General features: G+C 39.5%; 1 protein-coding gene across 2 annotated transcripts in view; it reads right to left on the bottom strand.

Moving 5' to 3' along the window:
* The window catches only part of ptprn2 (protein tyrosine phosphatase receptor type N2), a 202,186-nt gene that overhangs the window by 60,396 nt on the left and 115,858 nt on the right, over nt 1-25,932 (bottom strand). For both annotated transcript variants that reach the window (XM_047817727.1, XM_047817734.1), the window contains one exon: nt 22,300-22,364. In XM_047817727.1, the coding sequence (XP_047673683.1) occupies nt 22,300-22,364 (65 nt within the window). The remainder of the gene's footprint in view (nt 1-22,299; nt 22,365-25,932) is intronic.

Below are 25,932 nucleotides of genomic sequence, written 5' to 3'. Positions count from 1 at the left end.
AGTTGGGGAGTTCGGTGCCTTGCTCAAGGGCACCTCAGTCGTGGCCGGCCCGAGACCCGAACCCACAACCTTAGGATTACGAGTCAGACTCTCTAACCATTAGGCCACGACTTGCCCCAGGTTTTCGCATATCCCAGGTTATGGGGTCAGAGCGCAGGGTCAAGCCATAGGGACGGCGCCCCTGGAGCAGGTGAGTTTAAGGACCTTGCCCAAGGACCCAACGTTGATGCTCAGCAGCTTGTGGACTCGAACCCCGACCTTCTGATCAAGAACCCAGCGCCTTAACCACTGGATCATCACGTATCTATCTATCTATCTATCTATCTATCTATCTATCTATCTATCTATCTATCTATCTATCTATCTACACTCACTCACTCACTCACTCACTCACTCACTCACTCATTTTCTACCGCTTATCCGAACTTCTCGGGTCACGGGAAGCCTGTGCCTATCTCAGGCGTCATCGGCACCAAGGCAGGATACAACTTGGACGGAGTGCCAACCCATCGCAGGGCACACACACACACACACACACACACACACACACACACACACACACACACACACACACACACACACACACACACAATCTATATACAGTAATACTTTAAAATATCTGGAACTACAAATGCTACCAGTGGTACTACTAATACTACAGCTACTTTGTACAGTACTAATATTACTACTAGCCCAAGTGAACCCAGTGAACCCAAGAGTCTTCACCCTAATCCCTGACATTTCTGGTCATGAGTGGTGAGAGACATTTGTAAATGTGGCCTGCAGACTATATACACTATATACTGTAGCACAGAAATGTTAATGAGTTGTGTTGTAAGCACAGGTTTAGTGGTAATGAGAATTAAGCACTTTTGTTGTGACTTGTTCGGCTTTAGTAGTGTAAATGTTTATCTTGACCTTTACTTAACCTCCCAAACATACTGTAAGAACAGATAAACGGTGGTATGTTTTGTCTCCTTAAATGTTCCCAGACAAAAAATTCTTGGGACCACACTGATGTCTATGTCTTTAATGGATTTCGATGGATTTAATTATTTGAATTAGGTTTTTATCAATTGTTATAACAGAACTCATAATAGTTTCTTTAGTTTAAGTAGTTTCCTGTCGGTTATATGAAGTAATCACATTTACTATGACCTAAACATTTAAATTAGGCAGTCGTGATCTGTAAAATAAGATGGTTATGAGCTGTAATTATTACAGTGTAAACCTTGAGGTGTGACTGGTATAAACTCTATTTATAACAACATAAACAAAATTAGACAGTCATGAATCGTAAAGAAGACAAGAACAGCACAGAGGGTCAAAGCACAGAATCTCATAGAACCAAAAACAAGACCAGTGTATATTCAACAGAAATGTTCTGCCAATCACAGCTGCTACTACTACTGATAGTAATAATGATAATAATAATAGTAGCAGGAATAACACTATCACCGCTCCTAGTAAAATGACTATTAATGTCATTAATATTAATAATCCAGTGAATATTACTGCTCTACTCTACTATACTATACACTACTCTACTCTACTCTACACTACACTACTCCACTTTATTTTACTCTACACTACACTACTCCACTTTATTCTACTCTACACTACACTACTCCACTTTATTCTACTCTACACTACACTACTCCACTTTATTCTACTCTACTCTATTCTACACTACACTACTCACACTACACTACACTACATTACACTCTACACTACACTACTCACACTACACTACATTACACTCTATAATACACTACTATACTCCACTTTACTTTACACTACACTACATTACACTCTACACTACACTACTCACACTACACTACTCTACTCCACGTTACACTATACTCTACACTACACTACTCTACACTACACTACACTACACTACTCTACTCCACTTTACTTTACTCTACTCTACATTGCACTACTCTACACTACTCTACTCTACACTACTCTACACTAGTCACACTATAGTACACTCTACACTACTCTACTCTACACTAGTCACACTATAGTACACTCTACACTACTCTACTCTACACTAGTCACACTAGTACTACTCTAACACTAGCTCTACATCTACTTACTCAACTCTACACTACATCACTCTACAATTTCACACTAGTACATCTTCTACACTAACTCTACATCTACATCACTTTACATCTACAGCTTTAACTCTACTCTACACTACTATACTTTACACTACACTACTCTACTCTACACAACTCTACACTACTCTACACTACTCTACTCTACTCCACACTACAATACTCTACACTACTCTATTATACTCTACTCTACAATGCTCTACTCTCTACACTGTTCTACACTGTACTACTCTACTATACTGTACACTACACTACACTACTCTACTCCACTTTACTTTACACTACTCTACTCTACACTACACTACACTACACTACTCTACACTACACTACTCTACTCCACTTTACTCTACACTACACTACACTACTCTACTCTACACTACTCTTCTCTACTCTACCATTAACAGTAATACTCAATACATTTTTATGTTTTATTCTTTTTAACATATTTTAAACTGTTTTTATTAAAATCACATTTATTTTCTTTAATTGTTATTTGTTTTTGTTATGATTTTATCGTGTTTCTTATTTTTCATATATATTTCTTTTTCTCTTTTATAAACTGTTTTCTAATTTCTATGTAAAGCACTTTGAATGACCTCTGTGTATGAAATGTGCTATACAAATAAACTTGCATTGCCTTGCCTTGCCTACATTACTAACAGTGTCAAATACACCAGAACATCCAGCTGTTCATATTAATTTTACTACAGCTGTTCATATTAATTTTACTATATATATATATATATTAAAAATACAGTAAACTACTCCACACTGTGTGTATTTCTGCTTCTAATTATTAGTAATAGCAATCAAATTGCTGCTCATATTTCTATTAACATATTTATATAATGATGGTAAAGTATTAAGTAATACTGCTATGGATATTAATAATACAGTAAAATACTCCACACTACCTGTACTAATACTACAACTATGAGTACTAGTACTACTGATGCCCAGCTCATGCCCATGCCTATGCCCAAGGCCCTTATCCTTGTGCGCTCTGTATCAAATCTGCCCCTGCACTCTGACCCCATCTTCCTAAGCTGTGAAGAAAAGAGTTCCACTGTGCTGTAAAGTAAGTGTGGCAATAATAAAAGCTGCTTCTATTCTACTGTACACCTAATAAATGATACTTCACACACCATGTTTGAAATCTTTAAGTACAGACAGCTAGTGTGGTTAAAACAGTCTTTATGAAGCCTTCGAGTGCTCGGTTCATTCTGAACAATCTTAAGCGTCACCTCTACAGGCTGAGCTCGAGCGTTTAGGGTCATGTCTCTTCTCAGTGGCACTGTTCATGCTGAACACCATTCTCTGCTAAAACAGCAGCAGAGAGAAGTGAAGTGTCTGCACTTTACGGTTTCGTGCCCACGCTCACGCTAAAAAAGTCATTACGTTAAAAACCCAACGCTCTGAAAACCAACAATTACAGCACCACCACGCCACCATTCATCAGCGCACCGTTCCCGCCGTGAGCGAGTGTCAGCCGCTGTTTGAGAGCTCAACCCACACGATAAAGAAAAAAAAAAACTTTATTGACCTCAGCTAGTTTCCACACCTGTCACAAGAGACGAGATACAATAAAACAACGACAGCTGCAGGTTTCAACGACACCACGTTCTCAGCGCTAATTTTGTCTTTTCTTTAAAGAATAACCGAGCAGAGTAGCAGATATGTCCGAACGGTGGAACATAACTCAGACGTGCGTCAGAGAGCGTTCGGTCAGCGAGAGCAGCAATTTATAGAGTTTCTGTCTGGTAGGGTTTCAGGCACTTCATGAGCTGCTGAGGTTTTACAGTGATTTATGGTTATAAAGCTTCAATCAGTGCTGTGCTGGTGGGAAAGTGATGCAGAGCGAAGGTAAAAGCTTCAATTAGGATGATTTGAGTATTGATTCCATTTTAGGCTTGAGGTTGAAGTCGGTGTAGGCGTGACATCCTTCACCTTTAATGCTCCTAATAGCAGGTAGCAGAAGCAAACCTCGGCTGATTCCACAGACAGAAATCAGCCGTAAAAAATATATCAAATACTTCTTACTATAGACCGCCTAGGACACGAGAAAACAAATGCAGGATTGCTTATCAGAGAAATCCTGAAATATCAAATAAGCAAATAAATAAATAAATAAATAAATAAATAAATAAATAAATAAATAAATAAAATAATAATTAATTTGAAAAATATTAATAAAACTTTTATATGAACTGTAAAAATCTGCTAAATATTTATTTATTTAAAAAAAGATTTTAATCATTTAATTGAAGCGACATAACGAGGAAGATACTCATCTTAGCGACGATCCAACACAATACAATTTAACAATAAACAGATCAAAAAGCAGAAAATGTTATTGTTTTATTATTAAATATGGTAAAAGGAGGAGTGAAAGTCTTGGGGATGTGTTGTTAGAGGAACTTATCACTTCCTGTGCTGATTATTTTCCTCTAACAGCTGGATGCAGAGCGTTTTATTCCTGAATTCACTCCAAACAGACTGCAGACGTGTGGAAAAAAAAATATATCAAGCAGTGCTTTTGTTGCATCGACTCTCTGTGTTAGTCTGTTGTAAATGAGAACGCTTCTGGTGGGGGGATGGGCAAGCTGGGGGCGGGGCCCAGGGTGGGACACGGGGTGGTTGGGGTCAAGGTGGGTGTGTTTTCTTTTGGTTACACTTACACTTTGTCTGCATTCTACTATACTTGGTCATGTTTGTTTAACATGGGTCCAAAAAAAACAAAAATCAATCACTAAAAATCGCAACAATGGTTACATCACATCCTGAGGCTGTTGTCATGGCAACTGGAACGACACGCTTCGTGCGTTTCAAATAGCCGCGAGTGGCACGAGTTCTGAATTTTGCCATAATGTTTACTTCATTTGTCAAGTAGACACATATCACACACACACACACACACACACACACACACACAGAGAGAGAGAGAGATAGACAGAGCTTGGTGAAGCTTGTGATTTAGCAGGAGGTTACGTGTGCTGCTTTAAAATTAGGGGAGTGTTTGATCAGTAAATTCTCATTAGTGTTCTGATTAAACATAACTGAGGACAAGAGCAGAGGAAAAGAAGAGAGGAGAGGAGAGGAGAGGAGAGGAGAGGAAAAGAAAAGAGGAGAGGAGAGGGGAGGAGAGGAGAGGAGAGAAGAGAAGAGAAGAGGAGAAAAGAGGAGAGGAGTGGAGAGGAGAGGAGAAGAAAAGAGGAGAGAAAAGGAGAGGAGAAGAAAAGATGAGAGAAGAGAAGAGAAGAGAAGAGGAGTGGAGAAAGGAGAAAAGAGGAGAGGAGATGAGGGGAGAGGAGATGAGATGAGAGTGGAAGAAAAGAGGAGAGGATTTCCTCCTTCTTCCTCTCCCTAATGCACAAAAAGCAGGCCATGCTGTAGAAGAACATGCATGAGAAGCCTGCTGTGACCTGTCCTCCTTAATTAGCGCTAATCTGCTGTGCGTTCATCCGTGCTAACGAGGCTGCAGAGTCAAGCTCACGCTCACGTCTCCTAAACAGAAGGTCGACATCTGATCTGAACATCTCGTCTCTCCTCTCTCAGCAAACATACTGTAGCCGAGGATACTTGGACCTACAGTACACTGACACGCTAGCACAATCCACACTCTCAAGGATGTTCAGTTCCTGGTGTCTCCTCAGGATAATGAAGGTGAAGCTTTGTTGCTGCTGATGGCTAACGCTGAGATGTCATAACTCATAACATCCAAAGTGGATGATGCAGGTCCGAGCTAGTCCCTCTTCAGGTAAACAGGGTGAAGGAATCAAAACCCACCTTTGGAGAGCAGAAACATTGAGGCCATACCACAAGATGCAAAGCTGTCTATAACAGTAAGGTTCAAAAGTTCTGGAACGGAGAGAAACTTCTACCAAAGTGGTGGAAAGACCAAAAGAAGGAACTGATCCAGTACATAATCATGTGTGAAGCATTATGGTGTTAGCGTCATGGCTTGGGCATTTTGGATGGCTGCTTCTGGAACGTTCTCATTAACCTTCATTGTAAGATAGAGATTTACTGAAATGTTTTAGTTTTATTTTAAGTGAGATTGTAATTAATTAGAGTCTTTGGAGTGAAGTGAATCCGAATAATATCGTAAGGCTTGAGTCACTTGTCTAGACTTGTGTTACTTTTAATTACTTTTTTATCGGTTTAAATAAGTGAATCGTTTGATACGAGTTACTGAATCATTTGAACGAGTCTGATTTACATTTACTGAAACTATTTAGTTAATGGTGCTTGCAAAGCAACATTCTTATTATTATTGTGCCGGACAAAACTTCGGCGCGTAACTTGTCCCGCAGCTTTTGTCCTAGACACATGAATGACGTGTCAAATCGACCGGCTCATTGAGGAGAGGCGTGCTATGACTTTTATAAGCGATCTGAGTACCGGTACTTCCGGTACCGGGTCTCAAATTGGCCTTTTTCCCATAGACTCCCATTATAAAATTTGGAGGTTTATAACTCGGCAGGCTTTCAAACTATCTACACCAAACTTGGCCAGCTCCTTTAGGGTGATACTCTGAACAAAGGTTTAAATTGGTGTACCGACTGGCCTTCCGGTTGTGCCGCAGCCCCGCCCACAATATATGCAAAATCAAAAAACGTTTTACAACATGGACATGTGACATATCAAAACACTCACAACAATGAGGGAAACTTCCTCAAGTGTAATTTGATGATGTCACGTGATGTCACATGAAAATAAAAAATTAGCACAACATGGACATGTGACATATCAAAGCACGATGAGTAAAACTCAAGAGTATTCAGATGACGTCACTCGCTCATCTTGACTAGCCTCCGGGATTTGCCACGTGCAAGCACCATTCACGTTTTCTTCAGGAAATGTACGTTCTAGATTGAATTACTCTTTTGCGCAGAGTGAATCTTTTCATTTGAATTACTGAATCAATGAATCATTTTGTTTTAGTCTCAATGTGTACTTTGATTAAAGTGAATCACTCTAGTGATATGAATTACTGAATCATTTGCTTTGCTTTGAAATAGATCACTTTAGTTTGTTTCACCATGGTAGCGGTAGAGTCATGGCTTGGGCCTGCATGACTGCTTCTGAAAAAAAGTAATTAACCGATTAATGACGGAACTCACGATAAAGCAGCAGAACGAATTCAGACGTCCACGGAAACATTCTGTCTGAGCGTTTACAGGGAAACGCATCCAGATTAATGAGGAGGAACTTCACCTCCTAACATCTTGACGGACCTTCAACCACCTGAGCAGCACTTCAGCTCCTAAAGAAGAGACTTAAACATGTTCAATGTGGAATTGTATCTGCTTCATTTCTTTGCGTTCCATTACGTCTTAACCAGGGGGAAAATAAATAAATAAATAAATAAATAAATAAATAAATAAATAAATAAATAAATAAATAAATAAATAAATGCATGTACATCCCTGATGGTAAAGCTAACATGCTGCAGTAAACTAAACCCACGCTCCGGCGTGCTTCGCTCTCTAAGCTACCATAATTACAGTGTTAAAACAATAACACTGTTGAGATAATGCAGCGATAATGCATCCTTTTAACTTCATCTTGCATAATTACCTCCTCCTTCACAAATCCATTTCAGCCTCCAACCGGACAAAAAAATAAACAAGTAAAAAAAATAAATAAAAAGACAGAAACCTAACACCCCTGTCCGGCAATCTCGAGAAAACCGCACAGAAAGGTTAAAACAAAAAGCGTCAAAATGATCTGCAAAAGTACGAGAGTCCAAAGGACGAGCGATTTTCTCATCAAGAGTGAGGAAGGAGCAGTTTAATGCACGCCCAATTAAAATAAATGAGAGTGGAAAGATCCGGAAGAAGATTTTGCTTGTGGCACAAAACATGCACGCACACACACACACAAACACACACACACACACACACACACACACACACACACACACGTATTGTTAATAAAATAGAGAAATATGATTCCTTTTCTTTAACATGTGATTCCTGATTAATTTATTTTTGCATGATTCCGTATAGATTTTTTAAAATTTTATTATCACATGATTCCTCATATTATTCCTTTATTTTTCCATAATTCCTCACAGGATTCGATAATTTACACGTTATTTACTTCAAGTTTCATTTATTTTAATTTGTGATTCCTCAAATGATTCATTTTGTGAATTTTCTTTCTTCGTGATTCATTTATTTTAACGACTCACCACATGATTCATTTACCTTTACATGTTATTTTCACACAATTCATTTACTTTCTGAGGTTGTTTTTCAGCTGCTAATAACATAGCTTAATTCTTTCTTTTGCTCATTTTCCTCTCTCCTTTTTTCCACCTCCTTCATCCTCCTTCTGTTCTTTTCTGTCAGTCTTTCATTCCATATTCCGTCTCATCCACCTTTCTCACCTCCGTATCTTTTCTCTCTCCTTGTCCTCTGCATTATTTTCTCATTTTTTTCTCTCTCTTCTATTTTCCTCTTTTCTGATGAAGTAGTTCAATGTTTCTCTTCTCCTCCTGTCTGATGTGGAAAGGCAGTGGTGTTTCGACTCCCTGCCTGAATGACATTTAAAACAGTCTGCTGTCCAGCTGAGACCACCAACCTGTTCCCCAAAGACTCTCTCTCTCTCTCTCTCTCTCTCTCTCTCTCTCTCTCTCTCTCTCTCTCTCTCTCTCTCTCCCTCTCTCTCTCGCTTTCTGTCTCTCTATTTCTCTGGTCATGGAGGCAGTGAATCATTTGGTTTAGACTGGTGAATCATATGGTTGATGCCAATGATTCATTTAGCCCAGCTGGTGAATCATTTGGCTGGTGTCAGTGATTAATTTGGTTTGGATTTCAAAAGGATTTGTTTGAGGACAGTGATCGTTTAGTCTTGAATTTTAGAGAGCAGTTCGGCCGGAGTTAGTAATTAAAGTATTATATATTAGGTTGCTAAATTATTTGTCAGGTGTTAGTGGATTATTTGGTTATGGATACGAAACAATTTAGCTGGTTTCTGTAAATCATTTTACTGGGTTTGTTTTAGTCTTAATGAACCGTTTGATTGAAGTGAATCATTTGGTATGGGTTACTGAGTCATTTATTAGTACCTGTTTTAGGCTTTGCTTAGTTGTATTAGTATAATGAGTCATTTGGTAAAAGTTAGTGAGTTTTTTATGGATTTTATTCATTTATTTATTTATTTATTTTTGAGATTTTGATTCATTAGAGTTTTTCGAGTGGGTTAACTCTAATGAATCAAAATCTCATTTATTTATTTATTTATTTTTGAGATTTTGATTCATTAGAGTTTTTCGAGTTGGGTTAACTCTAATGAATCAAAATATCATTTATTTATTTATTTATTTTTGAGATTTCGATTCATTAGAGTTTTTCGAGTTGGGTTAACTCTAATGAATCAAAATATCATTTATTTATTTATTTATTTATTTATTTATTTATTTATTTATTTATTTATGAGATTTTGAATCATTAGAGTTTTTCGAGTGGGTTAACTTTAGTGAATCAAAATCTCATTTATTTATTTATTTTTGAGATTTTGATTCATTAGAGTTTTTCGAGTTGGGTTAACTCTAGTGAATCAAAATCTCATTTATTTATTTTGAGATTTTGATTCATTAGAGTTTTTCGAGTTGGGTTAACTCTAATGAATCAAAATCTCATTTATTTATTTATTTTTGAGATTTTGATTCATTAGAGTTTTTCGAGTTGGGTTAACTCAATTGGATGGATTTGTTTTGGTTTTAATAATTTTGATGTCATTTGACTTTTTTTTTTCTTTTTTTAAAGTCATTTGTTTTAATGAGTCATCTGTGTGAGTGAATCATTTGGCTAGGCTTAGTTTTAATGAGTCTTTAGAGTGGAGGGAACGCTTGAACGTTTCGAACACTTTAATGACCAGAAAATTTGAAGTTCATACTCGAGAACCGAGTTAGAGCCGGACATCAGGATCTGCTCTAAACTCTAAGCTCTAATAGCATTCAGCCTTCACCTGTCTCACCGCTTTATACAGACGCATCCACTCAAATGAGTCAGTGTAAATGATTATGCTATGATGATGGAGTTCAAAGAGCTCTTTTGTGCGTAACTCGCCCTCGCTGCATCTTTTTTCGGGACCGAGTCGGAGCTCTGCAGGCAATTCAGTCACTGATCAGACCTTTTGTGTGACTGATTACACTCAGACTTGCAGAAATGGCCACGATACATGAATCAGCTGAAATAAGCCAAGTAAAAATCACTGTCGTATACAGACTACAGCGTGTTAATGTGGCTATAATAAAACTGACATACATTTACAAACATAATTCATAGAAATGTAAATGTCCCCGATGGGTTTGTATGGTTTCTGTCTTCACCACACGTGTACATTGTTCCTTTATAGTCCCTCAAGCCATGTTAATTAATGACTACAGCTTGTGTATATGTAGCAAGCTGAGCTAGATCATTTTGGGAGAACTGTGCTGCTATCTAACTGAGGCTAATAATTTAGCTGTCTATTTAGCTTTAAAGGGACAATGTTGAGGTGTAACGACTGTGTAAACATAACCAAATAATCAGACGTATCAACATTAACCATTACTACATAAATAGTCTGTATGGTTGTATAGACTTAGCATTGTGCGCTAGTTAATCCCTGGATCCTATCGTAGTGAGAATCTGTAATGTTGTGTCACAAATAATCAATACATTAATGTGTAGAGAAGAAGAAGAAGAAGAAGAAGAAGAAGAAGAAGAAGAAGAAGAAGAAGAAGAAGAAGAAGAAGGTGTAAACGAAGTACAACGAATGCAGAGACTTCCAGAAAAGAAAACAGAGTAGCTGATAAGGAAGAGGATGCTAATAGAAAATGAGAGAGAGAATTTCTTAAATGTCTGGAGTTCGTTTCTCTCGGCGAACACGGGGCTTTTACAGTAGAAAAAAAAAAACAGAAGTGGGTTTCTCTCTATGAAAAAGGTCAGGCATCGCTTAAAGGTCACCGAGTCATGGGTCCGCTTCTCCTCCACAGCCATAGAGAGAGAGAGAGAGAGAGAGAGAGAGAGAGAGAGAGAGAGAGAGAGAGAGAGAGAGAGAGAGAGAGAGAGAGAGAGAGGCACTGCAGGAGTCTCTCGGTGGTGACATTTCACACAGAGATCAGCCACAGCAACTGGCATTTAACTCCCTTTTAAATCCGACAGATCAGGCCGCGCTCGTTAGGAAGTGCCGATCATACTGCTGAAGTCTTTATCACAAGACCCCCCCAATCCTCTCTCTCTCTTTCTCTCTTTTCTCACATGCCCACGCATGGTACTGTACCGGCAGTCTGAGCTGGTTCGTCTCGTCAGGAAGAGGAAGTGTGAACGCAGGGTGTGGTGGTGTTTATTCTCTTCTAAAGGTTGAGCCACAGGAGTTAAACTGAGAAATTATAACAGAACCATCGCTGAGGTAACCCAGGAATCGTTCGGTTTTCCACTAGAGTCCTTTAGATCATAATGTGGGGTTGGAAAATCCTTTGGGTTAGAGGAGGCTTAATTTACCGAACATGTAGCAGACATTTCAGAGTAAAGTGTGGAAGAATAGTCGAACGTGTCCATTTTGTGGAGTGACTATACTACACAGGGTTGCCTGGACTTGAGGAACAGACAGGGGACACCCTGGACACCATTCAAACAGAACAAAAACACACTACAGACATGTCAGAGCCAATCAGACTTTAGTACCGGCCATTGGACTAGAGAAGGAAACCAGAGAACCCAGAGGAAACCCCCGAGGCAGACCTAGTACTAACCCAACACTACCACTAACACCAGTTAGAGAAACGGCAAAGAGATGTAAACCCCTAAAAACAGTTCTTACAAAATGTCTGTTTTATTTCTTTACTGGAGCTATGAAGCTAATTTAAGGGATACTGTGTGTGTATAGCTACCAGTTTAGCTTCATGCTAAATGTAGGTCTAATTCATCACACATTTGCTGTTAGAATAAAAATAAGAAACCTTCAGATGCCAAACCTCTTGGCAGATCTGGTCCAGGATACAGTGCAATGTATTTTGTTTTGTTTTTTTTAATGTTGGTCAAAGTTTTAGTTGACGCTCACTTTTTTGGATTTAATACACACTCCTGACTTTGCAAAGTGCAGTATGTGGGTGTGAAGTGAAAAGAAACAAGAGATAAATTAGGATTTAGGACGTGGACGTGCCCAACAGCGTGGGATTCTCAACTTTGCTATCATGGAAATGTGATTAATGCACAATAACTCATTAACACTTGTTGCTAAGAAAACAAAGAGAACTCGAAATCTAGCAAAACGGCGCTCCAGAATTGTGCTGAACGTGGAGCGAGCTCTGCGTTCGTCTTATATCACAAATGCTATTAGCGGGACAATAACGCCAGACGGAAACCTGGTGTTTGTAGCTTCGCCCAGCGTCTCGGTGGATTATCTTCCGATCGATCCGTCATGTAAGATACGAAGCCGATGAACTCGGGGAAGCACAGATGTTACACCAATGCGGACACTTCACTTTATATTCCACTCTCTTTAATAAACACTGAGCTGTTCATCTATAAAACCGTCATCGTGTTGCAGCAAAACGTGGACTCAGAATTCCTGAAGTAAGTAATGGAGGTAATGTTGGTAGGTCAGGTGTGAGGAAGTGATGAAGGAGAAAACGACGTCAGTCTAACCTGATTTCTCTCTCAACTCACATTACATGACAGGAACAGGCTTTTTAAATAAATAAATAAATAAATAAATAAATAAATAAATAAATAAATAAATAAATAAATAAAAACACCCTCCAACCGACCCACAATTGAAACTGGAAATCATGGAATATATATATATATTTTTATTATTATTGTTTTTAAATAAACTACATGAATTGACATTTTTATGAAAACCGCACAATAAAATGAGTTAATGTAACGCAAGAATGCGAGAGAAGAAGAAAAGACGAGTTTTTGGGGTTTTTTTTTTACCCTCTAATGACGCAGTTTTTTAAGCGATGAATAACGTTTGTCATTCCATTCAGACAAAATCATCTTGTACTGTTTTTTCAGGACATGCTGATCAACATTTTAGAGGACATTTCATACACTCACATTAACGTGGTGTGTGTGTGTGTGTGTGTGTGTGTGTGTGTGTGTGTGTATGTGTGTGTGTGTGTGTGTGTGTGTGTGTAAAGTGTGAGAACCTTCTTAAAAATACTGAGAAATATCACTGAATTTTGTGTGATTAAAGTTACAAATAAAGCATTCTTAGCTAGCCTTGACCCTCAGGCTAACCTTACCACTAACACTCACTTTCTATACATCAATGTTATCTCACACACACACACACACACACACACACACACACACACACACACACACACACACACACACACACACACACACACACACACACACACACACACACAGACACACACACACAAAGAGACACATATACAAACCTGTGTGAATTACTTATGAGTTCAGGCAGAAATGAATCTGACGTATTTATAATTATGTTATACTGTAAAGGTTTGAGAAACATTTTTTATCGTTAGATATCTATGAATCTAAAGGAACACGTGTTTATGAACAAGAAAATGTTCTGGAAAAGCTGCTTTACAGAAATTACAGGGAAAAAAATAGTTTATGAAAGCTAGATACAAATAAAATCATTAAAAATATAAATAAATAAATTATCTGTAATAAGATAATTCCTCTATTTTGCCCCTAAAACCTAAAATAATAATAATAATAATAATAATAATAATAATAATAATAATAATAATAATAATAATAATAATAATACATTAAAAAATACAGGAAGTGACTTTTAAGAAGGCTTCAGATACAGATGTTATTAATACAAATTATTATTTTACAATTTATTTACATTTTTTGGAATAATGGACAATAAAGGAACAAATTAAACAAGAAAAAAAGAGAAAAAAATACAAAACAGTTCTAAAATTAATGGATACAAAATAAAAGAAAACAAAAAGGAAAGAAAATGAATAATCAGATGAAGCTAGTGTAACAGCCAAAAAGTGTGTATATAATAAACCAGAAACTATTTGAACTGATGTGTTACATGGATTTTGGACAATAAACAGAAAACAACAGTCACTGAGAAAATCACTGAGAAATCCAGCAGTAAGACAATCATTTTCCTCTGTTTACTGTGAAGACTTTTTACTGTTAATGCACAGTACCGTGCAAAAGTTTTAGGCAGGTGTGAAAAAATGCTGTAAACAAAGAACGCTTTCAGAAATATAAATAACGAGTGTTTATTTCTGTCAATTTACAAAACGCAAAGTAAGCAAACTAAAGAAATAAATCGAAATCGGATCAATATTTGGCGTTATTGTTTTTTGCCTTCAAACCGGCATGAAGCGATGGCACGACAACCACAGAGCCCTGATCTCGACATCATCCAGTGTGTCTGGGATCACATGAAGAGACGGAAGGATGTGAGAAAGCCGACATCCACAGAAGATCTGTGGTTAGTTCTCCGAGATGTCTGGAACGACCTACCGGCCGAGTTCCTTCAATAACTGTGTGCAAGTGTACCTAGAAGTATTGCTGCTGTTTTGAAGGCAAAGGCTGGTCACAGCAAAAATTGTTTTGATTTAGATTTCTCTTTAGTTCATTCACTGCATTTTATGATTTAACATTTAAAATAAATGTTTACCTCTTCCATTTTTGAAAGCGTTCTTTGTTTACAGCATTTTTTTCACACCTGCCTAAAACTTTTGCACAGTACTATACATGTTGTGTAGTTAGTAATAAGAAACCAGAGGAACCAGGAAGGAACCCCCGAGAACATGAAGAGAATGCGTGAAGGCTGAGAAAGCCACTGAGAGAAAAAGACTCGACACGAAAGAACAACGACAGAGCCGATGAATAAATGTAAGCTTCCGTAGTATTTTCACTACGCAAATGTCCCCGCTTGTGTTTATTTTCTTTTTTTCCCCAGAATACTCGTGAAGATCTTGTGAAGAACGATCATTTAAACATCGCACCAGCAGCGTTTCCCACAAGTCTCACAAGTTACACACCTTTCCTAGATACGCTACTTAGCGTCTCGCCTTAAAAAAAAAAAAAAAAAAAAAAGCTGTGAGGGAAAACGAGTGCAGTGATGATGTAAAGTTGTGAAATTAACAACCACACAGGTGATGTCAGGAAAAGTTGAAGAGGCACGGAGTCGGTGCAAACAATTTAAAACGGACGAAATGAAGCACGTCCGGACGTGTTAAAATAACGCAACCGATAAGCATTGCTGCACTTCCTGTTGCGCTTACACTTCCTGTAATTAAACAACACAGCATACGATCTATTTTAAGTTGCTAGGTGATATCGGTAAAATGTGATAATAAGGTCGTGTATTTACACACAACTGGCCACTGTTGTCAAAGAAAAAGGCAGGTGTGAAAAGGAAATAAACCCAATTTCGTTTCCACCCGCAGGATAACGAGCTGTATGAAGTCTACCGAGGTCATGTATGGAGGAGAAAGTGTTAAAGATGCTCTTCTGTAAATCGTTATGATCTAAATATAATTCTGATTGGGCAGAAGGTGCTGATTCGTATTGCGCACAGGTAGTCGATCTGTCGACAGTCACTTTCTGTAACAGAACTAAAGCATTTCTCTTTCAGATGTCAAGATGAACTTACAGATCTGCCTCCTACTGAACGTATGAGATGATGGAGACCAGGAAGCCTAAAGCTCATCCAGGAACAACCTGAGACAGGAGAATCATGAATGGTATTCATACTGACCCCTGACAAAGGTGGCAGGACATCCAAACACTCCCAGACTACAAACTACTCAAGACTCTCCCTGAATCGATGATGCCTCCTTGTCTGAAATATATTCTATGGTCACAATGAGAAGGGCCACACCTCCTCCATCCTGCTCCTCCCTAAACACCTGCATTAGTCCTTTACTCTACACCCTTTTCACCCATGACAGTGTATCTGTTCATTCTCCATTTATAAAGCTCAAAAGTTGCAACAAGATCCCAGTGGTTAAGATGTCGGATGACTGATTTGAAGCTTGTGAGTTCGGATCCCCAGACTCACAAATGGCCACTGTTGAGCCCTTGAGCAAGGAGCTACACCCTCAACTGCAGTGAACTGATGTTGAGTTGAAGGGTGACATTACGAACACAACATAAGCCTGATCAGTGGCAAAGGAAGGAGGTCCTTCACCAGGTCCTGATGATGTGATGAGACAACAACAAACAGTCCCTAAACACGTTGAAGTCAAAATCTGATCAGGTTCAACATCTGATTTAAGCTGGGGTGAAAAACACTCAACAGATCAAAGGTTACTATACTTTGTGGACCAGGGAATACTGACTCTTCTCCTTTCCTGGAAGTCCTACAGTGGCCTTCACTGCCGTAAAAGCCGGCTACAGAAGAAGTTCCTTAAAAGGTTTCTAATGCCCCTTTTCCACCGAGGCAGTTTGAGTGCTGGTTCGGAGCCTAATTTAGCACCGGCTCTGAACCAGGAAAAGTGGTTCTTAAGTAGCACCAAAACATTGCTGGTCTAGATTTAAGAACCTCTTGTGTCAGGGGCTGTGGGCGGGGCTACTGTTAGTGCATTTGTTAATGTACCTTAAGTATACTAATGTTTAATACACTTTTACTTTACTGCGATATGATACATTATCAGCACACATGATAGTAGGTAGCTACATGCTAAAGCTAAATTTTTTCTGTGCTAATGATAAAATAACGTTATGTACTTTATCGATTACAACCTCCGTTTATACAGATTACACGGAGCTGCACGTACACGTCCGATTCGCCGCATTTGGATGTTAATGTAGGTTCACAAGCCATGAGCATTAACAGTAAAGCAAGATCCGCCATTGTTATTGATGTGTTTGTGTTTGCCGCTGCTGCACTAACGTTGCTGTGTAACGTGACACGTATACAGTGACATCACACTCGGCTCTGTGACGGCTCTCTAACCGATGGAAAGGCAAACCGGTTCTTAGAAGGTTTGCCAGTGGAACCAACTTTGAACCAGCACCAGCGCTACAGTAGCTCTGATCCAGCACCCGGCTCCTTTTGGTGTAAAAGGGGTAAAATTCCCCTTCCTCCAGCTCCACTGCACATTGACTAAACTCCTTTTGCTGAGAGTTGTACATCCTTTACCTTGCACCTTGCACATTTATTCATACAGTTGTGTTTTTGAATTCCACTCACGTCTCTGGATCTACTTACCACTGATCCGTTTTGCACCTAGAACGTTCAGCTGTGCTGTTCTGTCTGGCTTACATTAATGCATGTCTCTGGACTCATGGGACTGACAATAGCACAGCATAGCACATGTCACCTCGCACTGCAGATCTGCTACAGCAACTCTTCTTGTTAAACCGCACTTTGCTTTCTGCTTTGATGCTAATTGCATTTTTTTGGCTTTGCACTCGGGTCTAATCGACTAGCAGCGCTTCTGACAGCTTCTGCAGCTACGAATCACTGGTTTATTAATAATAAACGCTCGTGTAAATACCTGACCGTTTCTATAGTAACGGTTCATTTACAACAAATATTTACAAACTTTTAAACAGAAATAAGATGAAATGCAAAAGGAATAGTAAAGAAATGCCTGAACAGATTTAAGAGAGAGCTCTCTGCTCGAGTGTGTTGAGGAATTGCAACAGCATGAAGACCCTCCATCACAGCTTACATGGCTGTTACCATGGAAACACTGAGCCAGCTGATACACACAGGTGGTTGAGGAGGCGGTGCCAAAACAACAGGTGCATAATGACATCACAACCTCGGGGGAGTAAAGGTCGAGTCCTTCCAGAGAGCTCTCTCACCCTCTCTCTCTCTCTTTCTCTCTCTTTCTCTCTCTCTATCTCTCTATCTATCTCTCTCTTCTCTCTCTCTATCTCTCTCTCTCTCTATCTATCTCTCTCTCTCTCTCTATCTATCTCTCTCTCTCTTCTCTCTCTCTCTATCTATCTATCTCTCTCTTCTCTCTCTCTCTCTCTCTCACTCTCTCTCTCTCCACTTCTTCATCTCTTCAACATCGTCTCTCCTCCACTTCTCCATATCTCCTCCACCTCTTCTTCTTCGTCTCTTATCCGTCTCTCGATCTCTTCTCCATCATCCGTCTCTCCTCCACTTCTCCATTTCTACTCCATCAGTTCTCCTCCTTTTCTCCATCTCTCCACCTGTTTTCCTGCTGTCCTTTGTCTGTCCATCCCTCCTTCCTCACTCCACCATTTCAACATCTCTTCTTTATCCCTCTGTCTCTCCTTCATCTGTCTGTCTCCCCCCGCACTCCTTCTAGTTCTCCATCTCATTTACTGTCATTGTGTTTCCCTTTGTTCTTATTTCCCATCAGTCAATCTCTCTTTCCTCTTCTCTTCATATCTCTTTTCTCATCTTCCCTTTCTTGTCATTATCAGTTCTTTTCTGATTGCTTATACTTAGAAGAGCAAAATAAAGAAAGAAAGAAATCTTTTAAGCTAGAATGACACAATGACACACACACACACACACACACACACACACACACACACACTAAAGTATGAGGTTCATGTAAAATGCTTTAGATTTTATCACACTGTACTGCAGCAACACTGTTCTTCAACAGCTAAGAGCATCCACTAAGAGCCTTCTGTACCCAGTTCACAGTGTGTGTGTGTGTGTGTGTGTGTGTGTGTGTGTGTGTGTGTGTGTGTGTGTGTGTGTGTGTGTGTGTGTATGTGTGTGTGTATCCGACCACTCTCACACTAGTACACACACCTCCACATCTCTCTTTCTCTCACCCTACAACCCCCTCGTCTCCCGCTGAGAGCGAATGATTATGGCTAATTACAGACAAAACGGAGCAAACTTCAGAAGGCTAGCGCGCCGCAAATGACTCCAGGAGGTGAAGACGGTGTGAGAGAAAACGAGCGGAAAGGAACAAATAATAATAATAAAAAAAAAGGTAAAAAATAATCCCTCACATCTGTCACCATGAACACGATCATTAGAACAGCATAATGTAAAACACAACCCAAACCTTCCACATGCACGGGGCCGTGCTAGCTTCCCGAAGTGAGCTTTAGCAAACATTGATTAGTTTTCCAGAACTGCAGCTCAGCTTTACTCTCATGAGCTTGTTATGGTTTCTATAGCGACAGCTCGAAAGCAACAGATACAAGATATTTAGTTCATAAACTAAAACAAATATCTCGTAACACAAAACACTAAAAGTAACTTGAAACGGATAAAAAGGACTCGTTGTCTAATTTTGTTCGTATGTATATCGCTTCCTGCGGAGGAAAAAAAGAGTTGCTGTTAAAGGAAACGAATCAGCATCGACCTGAGAATGGTGACTCCGCCCCTTCACACCTGATCACTTATTTTTCAACAGCAGCATGAAAAATATTGCTTAGGTTAAATAAATACGAATATATAAATGCATGAGTGTGGAATAAAACCACACAGATAGATTTCTCTCTCTCACACACACACACACACACACACACGCACGCACACACTCATAGACATAAACACACAGAGCGGTTTTGCGCTCACGTTTTATTTTTTATCGTGCGTCTGCGTTAGCGCGGGTTCATGGAGGCTCAGGACGCATCAATCCCGTACTTGATTACATTCTCACCTCTGCTGAGAGGCCGCCATGAATATTTATCAGCGTGAATGTACGCTCCGCTTCCCCCGCTTTTCACCACATCGCAACATACACACACACACACACACACACACACACACACCACTTAATTTCTTTATGAATATTAACGCCAGCATTATGTCCCCTCACACAGCGACAGCACTTGAGATAATCCTGTTATTGTCTCGGCCCAAGATGGCCGCCGCCGCCGCTCACACTTCAAAAAAAATACTCTTTTGTTTCCGTCTCTTCATTGTTTTTTGTTTTTTTTTTGCATTTCTACCAATCTCGCCGTCGCCGCCATGTTTGCGGCATGTCGGCATGGCGACGTCCCTGAAGTGGATCTCGAAAACAAAGCGGTGACAAAGCGAGGTCGCACTAATCTTGAACGCGAGCTGTATTAGCCGCTAATTCTCGACAAATGACTATTAATGGGGTTTTTTTCGCACAATAGAGAGTCGGGGAACAAGGACGGAACAGAGGGGATGCAGAGATTAAAAACCGAAGCCGTAGATACGACGAGCGTGAAGCGGCAAAGCCTCGTCTTCTCTCTCTCTCTCTCTCTCTCCCTCTCTTTATATATAAATATAAACCGAATCAGATCTGACTAATCAGAATCAGAGCTGCTGATTTTCTCTGCCTCAGAGAGATGAGCCGTGTCACTGCCGGAGGAAGTGCAGAAACGTGTGAAACACTAAATCAGGAAGTTGTAACAGATACACGAAGGCAACACGTTTACTCTTCATGGGTTATTCCTATCATTTCAGCACAGATTGACAGCCGTATCCCAAATGCCACGCTCCACACTACGCACTGCGTGCTCTAGCGTCTAGCCGTCTGTAGCGTCTACGCACACACACGTGTATATGTGACAGGGACTTTATAAAGACACGTCTGTGACTGATTAAGAAAAGGTTGCGGTTCCTTGTACAGAAAGTCCGAGCGTCTTTGACGCGGAATAAATCGACTGAAGACGGCGAGGACGTGGTGTTAGAGAAAACTAATCAAGGACGAGGTGCTGACAGTGAAGACAGGAAGTGTGCTGGGGTGAAGAAGCTGAACTGATCCGGTGTTAAATCACATCAGGATCGTCTCAGCTCCACATACTGTACATCAGCTATCTCCAACACATTGCTACAGATACACAGTGTGTGTGTGTGTGTGTGTGTGTGTGTGTGTGTGTGTGTGTGTGTGTGTGTGTGTGTGTGTGTGAAAGTTTACATTCTGCTACTGTACAGTCATCTGTAAAAATTTATTTTTTTCAGTCTGCCTTTCTGTCTCTCTCTCTCTCTCTCTCTCACACACACACACACACACACACACACACACACACTCACTCACTCACTCACTCTCTCTCTCTGTCCTTCTCTTTCTTTGGTAACAATTTGATTGACAGAGCATTTGGCAGGTTGCCAGAGTAGACAGAGTTTTGAATCAGTGTCTCACACGGCAGCTTAGCACCATTTAATGACAATCTCTCTCTCTCTCTCTCTCTCTCTCTCTCTCTCTCTCTCTCTCACACACACACACACACACACACACACACACACACGCACACTCGGTTATTATGTCAGCTGTATTCACATGGAAAAGCGTCTCATGTTCAAATCCGTATCTTATTTTAGATTTAATCCTTTTAGCGCTCCGTATTCTGTCCTGACCCGAGAAAAGACGAAAAGGAAAAAAAAAAAAAAAAAAAAAAACACTTCAGTACAGCCTTCGGATGTTTACTCCTGCGTCTTCTTTCATTTCCGACTCGATCGGCAGTCAGAATCAAATCAAATCTAAATAAATAAATAAATAAATAAATAAATAAATAAATAAATAAATAAGCAACCTGAGACCTTTACGCACTTGAGTTTGAACATTGTCATGATGTTAGAGGAAAATAATCAACGACGTCGTGCTACTTTTTGTCTGTTTAGGGCTGCATATAATATTTAACATGAAAAATCGGATCCTGTTTGTACTTAGTAGACTAGAAATGTGAAAAAAATATGTAAATAAAAGAAATAAAGAAACTAGATTTAAAAATAAAAGTAGTAGTAGGGAAATAGCAAAGGAGACCATCAACACTTACTGGTCTGAGACTTTTACTATGACATACCGTAAACATGACAAACGTTTAGAGCTTTACAGCCAGATTATTACATCATCATGAGAAACTAAAGAAGGAGATCATGTGTTAGTCTTTTAGCATAGAGATAGATCTTGAGTGTAACATCATATATCTTTAAATCAACGCATGAGATACTTTAGAAATAAAAATATAGTCAGTGAGCTGCAGAAATCTGTAAAATCGGCTGTGATTTACTGTAAATTTAACAATTTCCTAAAATTAAATCTGACATTTTTAATAACCCAAGATATAAAATGAACTATTTCATTAAAGAACTTTGGTTTCTGTATTTTCCGTGAGGTATTTTTTTGGCACAATATTGTTATATTTGGCTAAATGTTTTTTGAGAGGACTTTATTTTTCATTTTGCAAAGTGTGCAGTGGTGCATGCTGGGAAGGCAGCATGTCATTATATATGACAGAGGAAGAGGAGGATAAAGGGAGAAGAGTTTCTCCAGACTTACATCACTCAGTCCAGCTTCTAAAATCTTCACACCGCTTTCCTTCTCCAACTGGCCTTTTTGCTCAGCTGCAGAGAGAGAGAGAGAGAGAGAGAGAGAGAGAGAGAGAGAGAGAGAGAGAGAGAGAGAGAGAGAGAGAGAGAGAGAGAGAGAGAATAAGTGAGAAGTCAGTCACTTTGTATTGCTGTGTGTAATGTGAATAAGTGAATGTTTTGAATATTCCTCATGAGCAATTTCTTTAAACAAAAATCAGCATGAAATTAAAGCATAAATCACATTAATGACTTCCTGTCATCTCGCCTTTCATTTCCCTGATACACGAATAATTCCACATGGGATTACGGGGCGCTCCCGATGATTCTAAACGCCTTGTACCTCTGCCTCTGTTTGTGCTCCAAAGGAAGCAATATGTCACTGTTATAATGCACAAGTCACTGTTACCATCCACAAGTCACTGTTACCCACAAGTCACTGACTGCTATAACCCACAAGTCTCTGACTGCTATAACCCACAAGTCACTGTTACAATCTACAAGTAGCTATTATAGAACACATGTCACTGTTACAACCAATAAGTGACTATTACAACCAACAAGTCACTGTTATAACCCACAAGTCACTGTTATAACCCACAAGTTACTGTTACAATCCACAAGTCACTGTTATAACCCAAAAGTCACTGTTACAATCCACAAGTCACTGTTACAATTCACAAGTCGCTGAATGCTATAACCCACAAATCACTGTTATAACCCACAAATCACTGTTATAACCCACAAGTCACTGTTACAACCCAAAAGTCACCGTTACAAACCCACAAGTCACTACTATAAGTCAGAATTCACTGTTGTAATGCAAAAGTCACTGCTACCACTCACAAGTCACTGTTATAACCCACAAGTCACTGTTACCACCCAAAGGTCACTGATATAACCCACAAGTCACTGTTACAATCCACAAGTCGCTGACTGCTATAACCCACAAATTACTGTTATAACCCACAAGTCACTGTTGTAGAACACAAGTCACTATTACCACCCAAAAGTCACCGTTACAAACCAAGTCACTACTATAAGTCAGAATTCACTGTTGTAATGCAAAAGTCACTGTTACCACTCACAAGTCACTGTTACAACCAACAAATCACTGTTATAAGCCACAAGTCACTGTTACTACCCACAAGTCACTGTTACAATCCACAAGTCGCTGACTGCTATAACCCACAAATCACTGTTATAACCCACTAGTCACTGTTGTAGAACACAAGTCAATGTTACCACCCACAAGTCACTGTTATAACCAACAATTATCTGTTACCAGCAACAAGTCTCAGTTATAGAACACAAGTCACTGTTACAACCCCACAAGTCGCTGATGCAACCCCACAAGTCACTGACTGCTATAACCCACAATTCACTGCTATAACCCACAATTCACTGCTATAACCCACAAGTCAATGTTACAATCCACAAGTCGCTGACTGCTATAACCCACAAATCACTGTTATAGAACACAAGTCAATGTCAATGTTACCACCCACAGTCACTGTTATAACCAACAATTATCTGTTAGCAGCAACAAGTCTCTGTTATAACCCACAAATCACTGTTACCAGCAACAAGTCTCTGTTATAGAACACAAGTCAATGTTACCACCCACAGTCACTGTTATAACCAACAATTATCTGTTAGCAGCAACAAGTCTCTGTTATAACCCACAAATCGCTGTTACCAGCAACAAGTCTCTGTTATAGAACACAAGTCAATGTTACCACCCACAAGTCTGTTATAACCCATAAGCCACTGTTCTTTTACAATAGTTTTGTCAAAAAAAAAATAAAAAATTGACAGACTTTACAGATTTAGAATCTCTTAGGAACTTTTTAAAATACACCAGAAATATATTTATGAATCAAGCACATATCACTAGCTGGAAATGCTAAACATGAAATCTGCTGCGCTAGTGAGATCCTAACACACAGACACACAGACACACACACACACACACACACACACACACACACACACACACACACACACACACGGTTTTCACAATCGATAATGCTGAGAAGCTTTAGGTTTTGTTGATTATTTGATTAGTTAGTGTAATTAGTTGCACCGATATGCAAATGTTTGTTTAGAAGTGTGTGTGCTCTATACGAATCTTATCACAAGCCCAGTGTTAACGAACACACAAACATGCAGACGTGTGAAGAGATTAGAAGCTTTCGGATCAAATCAAAGTGACTTGACTTTTGACAGACTTTTGACAGACTTTTATAACATTAATGCCAAAAATTAGACAGCGAGGCAAAAAGAGCCTTTTACAGATTACACAAACGAGAGAGTTTAATTACACACTGTGACTGACTTCGTTTACTTTACAGAGAGTACAGAGAGAGAGAGAGAGAGAGAGAGAGAGAGAGAGAGAGAGAGAGAAGGAAAACAGAGTTGGGGAGAAAAACAGAGAGAGAGAAATGGACATTCACATACATGAAGCCTACTTGGAGAGAGCGTAAGAGTGGAGAGTGTGTACTACTGTGTGACGGCTATGCTAATGAGGCTAGCCACTGTGTCCAGCTCTGCTTCTGCCTGCCAGAGACTCTTTAATTAGGATTTTAATCTCGGCAGCTCTCTCTCTCTCTCTCTCTCTTGCTCTCCCTCTCTTGCTCTCTCTCTCTCTCTCTCTCTCTCTCTCTCTCTTCATTCTGTATAATGAAACAGAACAGCTCAGAGCAGTGAGGTAGAACGGACTCATCACACCCGACCCCCCCCCCCCCCACACACACACACACACACACACTCTCTCTCTCTCCCTCCCTCTCTGACTAATCTATAAAACACACTCAACGTCTGTACTCGCTCCTTTATTCATCATTTCACAACAACAAATGTTTCCCAAATTCTCACTCATCATTAATATAGAGTACAGCCAACAAAAATCATCTTTTATTAGCCCGTCTATCAGGTTAAATTTTAAGACGTACAACATTGCTAACTAATATGAATTATCTGAGGAGTGTAATGTATGAGCTCAGTCTGAGATCTGACCTTCTACCATTTCATGTAAAAGGAGCACATTTTAATTCCTGTGGTTTGTATGTGGCTATGACTGAACTGCTAAATACATTTACCACAGGAAGTGACTGCTAGTTAAAGTTACCACAGGAATGGACTGCTAGCTTAAGTTACTAGGAAGTGACTGCTAGTTAAAGTTACCACAGGAATGGACTGCTAGCTTAAGTTACCACAGGAATGGACTGCTAGCTTAAGTTACCACAGGAATGGACTGCTAGCTTAAGTTACCACAGGAAGTGACTGCTAGCTTAAGTTACCACAGGAATGGACTGCTAGCTTAAGTTACCACAGGAAGTGACTGCTAGTTAAAGTTACCACAGGAAGTGACTGCTAGTTTAAGCTACCACAGGAATGGACTGCTAGTTAAAGTTACCACAGGAATGGACTGCTAGCTTAAGTTACCACAGGAATGGACTGCTAGCTTAAGTTACCACAGGAAGTGACTGCTAGTTAAAGTTACCACAGGAATGGACTGCTAGCTTAAGTTACCACAGGAAGTGACTGCTAGTTAAAGTTACCACAGGAATGGACTGCTAGCTTAAGTTACCACAGGAATGGA

Source organism: Tachysurus fulvidraco, chromosome 1 (assembly GCF_022655615.1).
Source record: "Tachysurus fulvidraco isolate hzauxx_2018 chromosome 1, HZAU_PFXX_2.0, whole genome shotgun sequence".
NCBI classification, from domain to species: Eukaryota; Metazoa; Chordata; class Actinopteri; order Siluriformes; family Bagridae; genus Tachysurus; species Tachysurus fulvidraco.
Note: the sequence above shows the minus strand (reverse complement) of the source record. Positions and strands in the feature narration are given on the sequence as shown.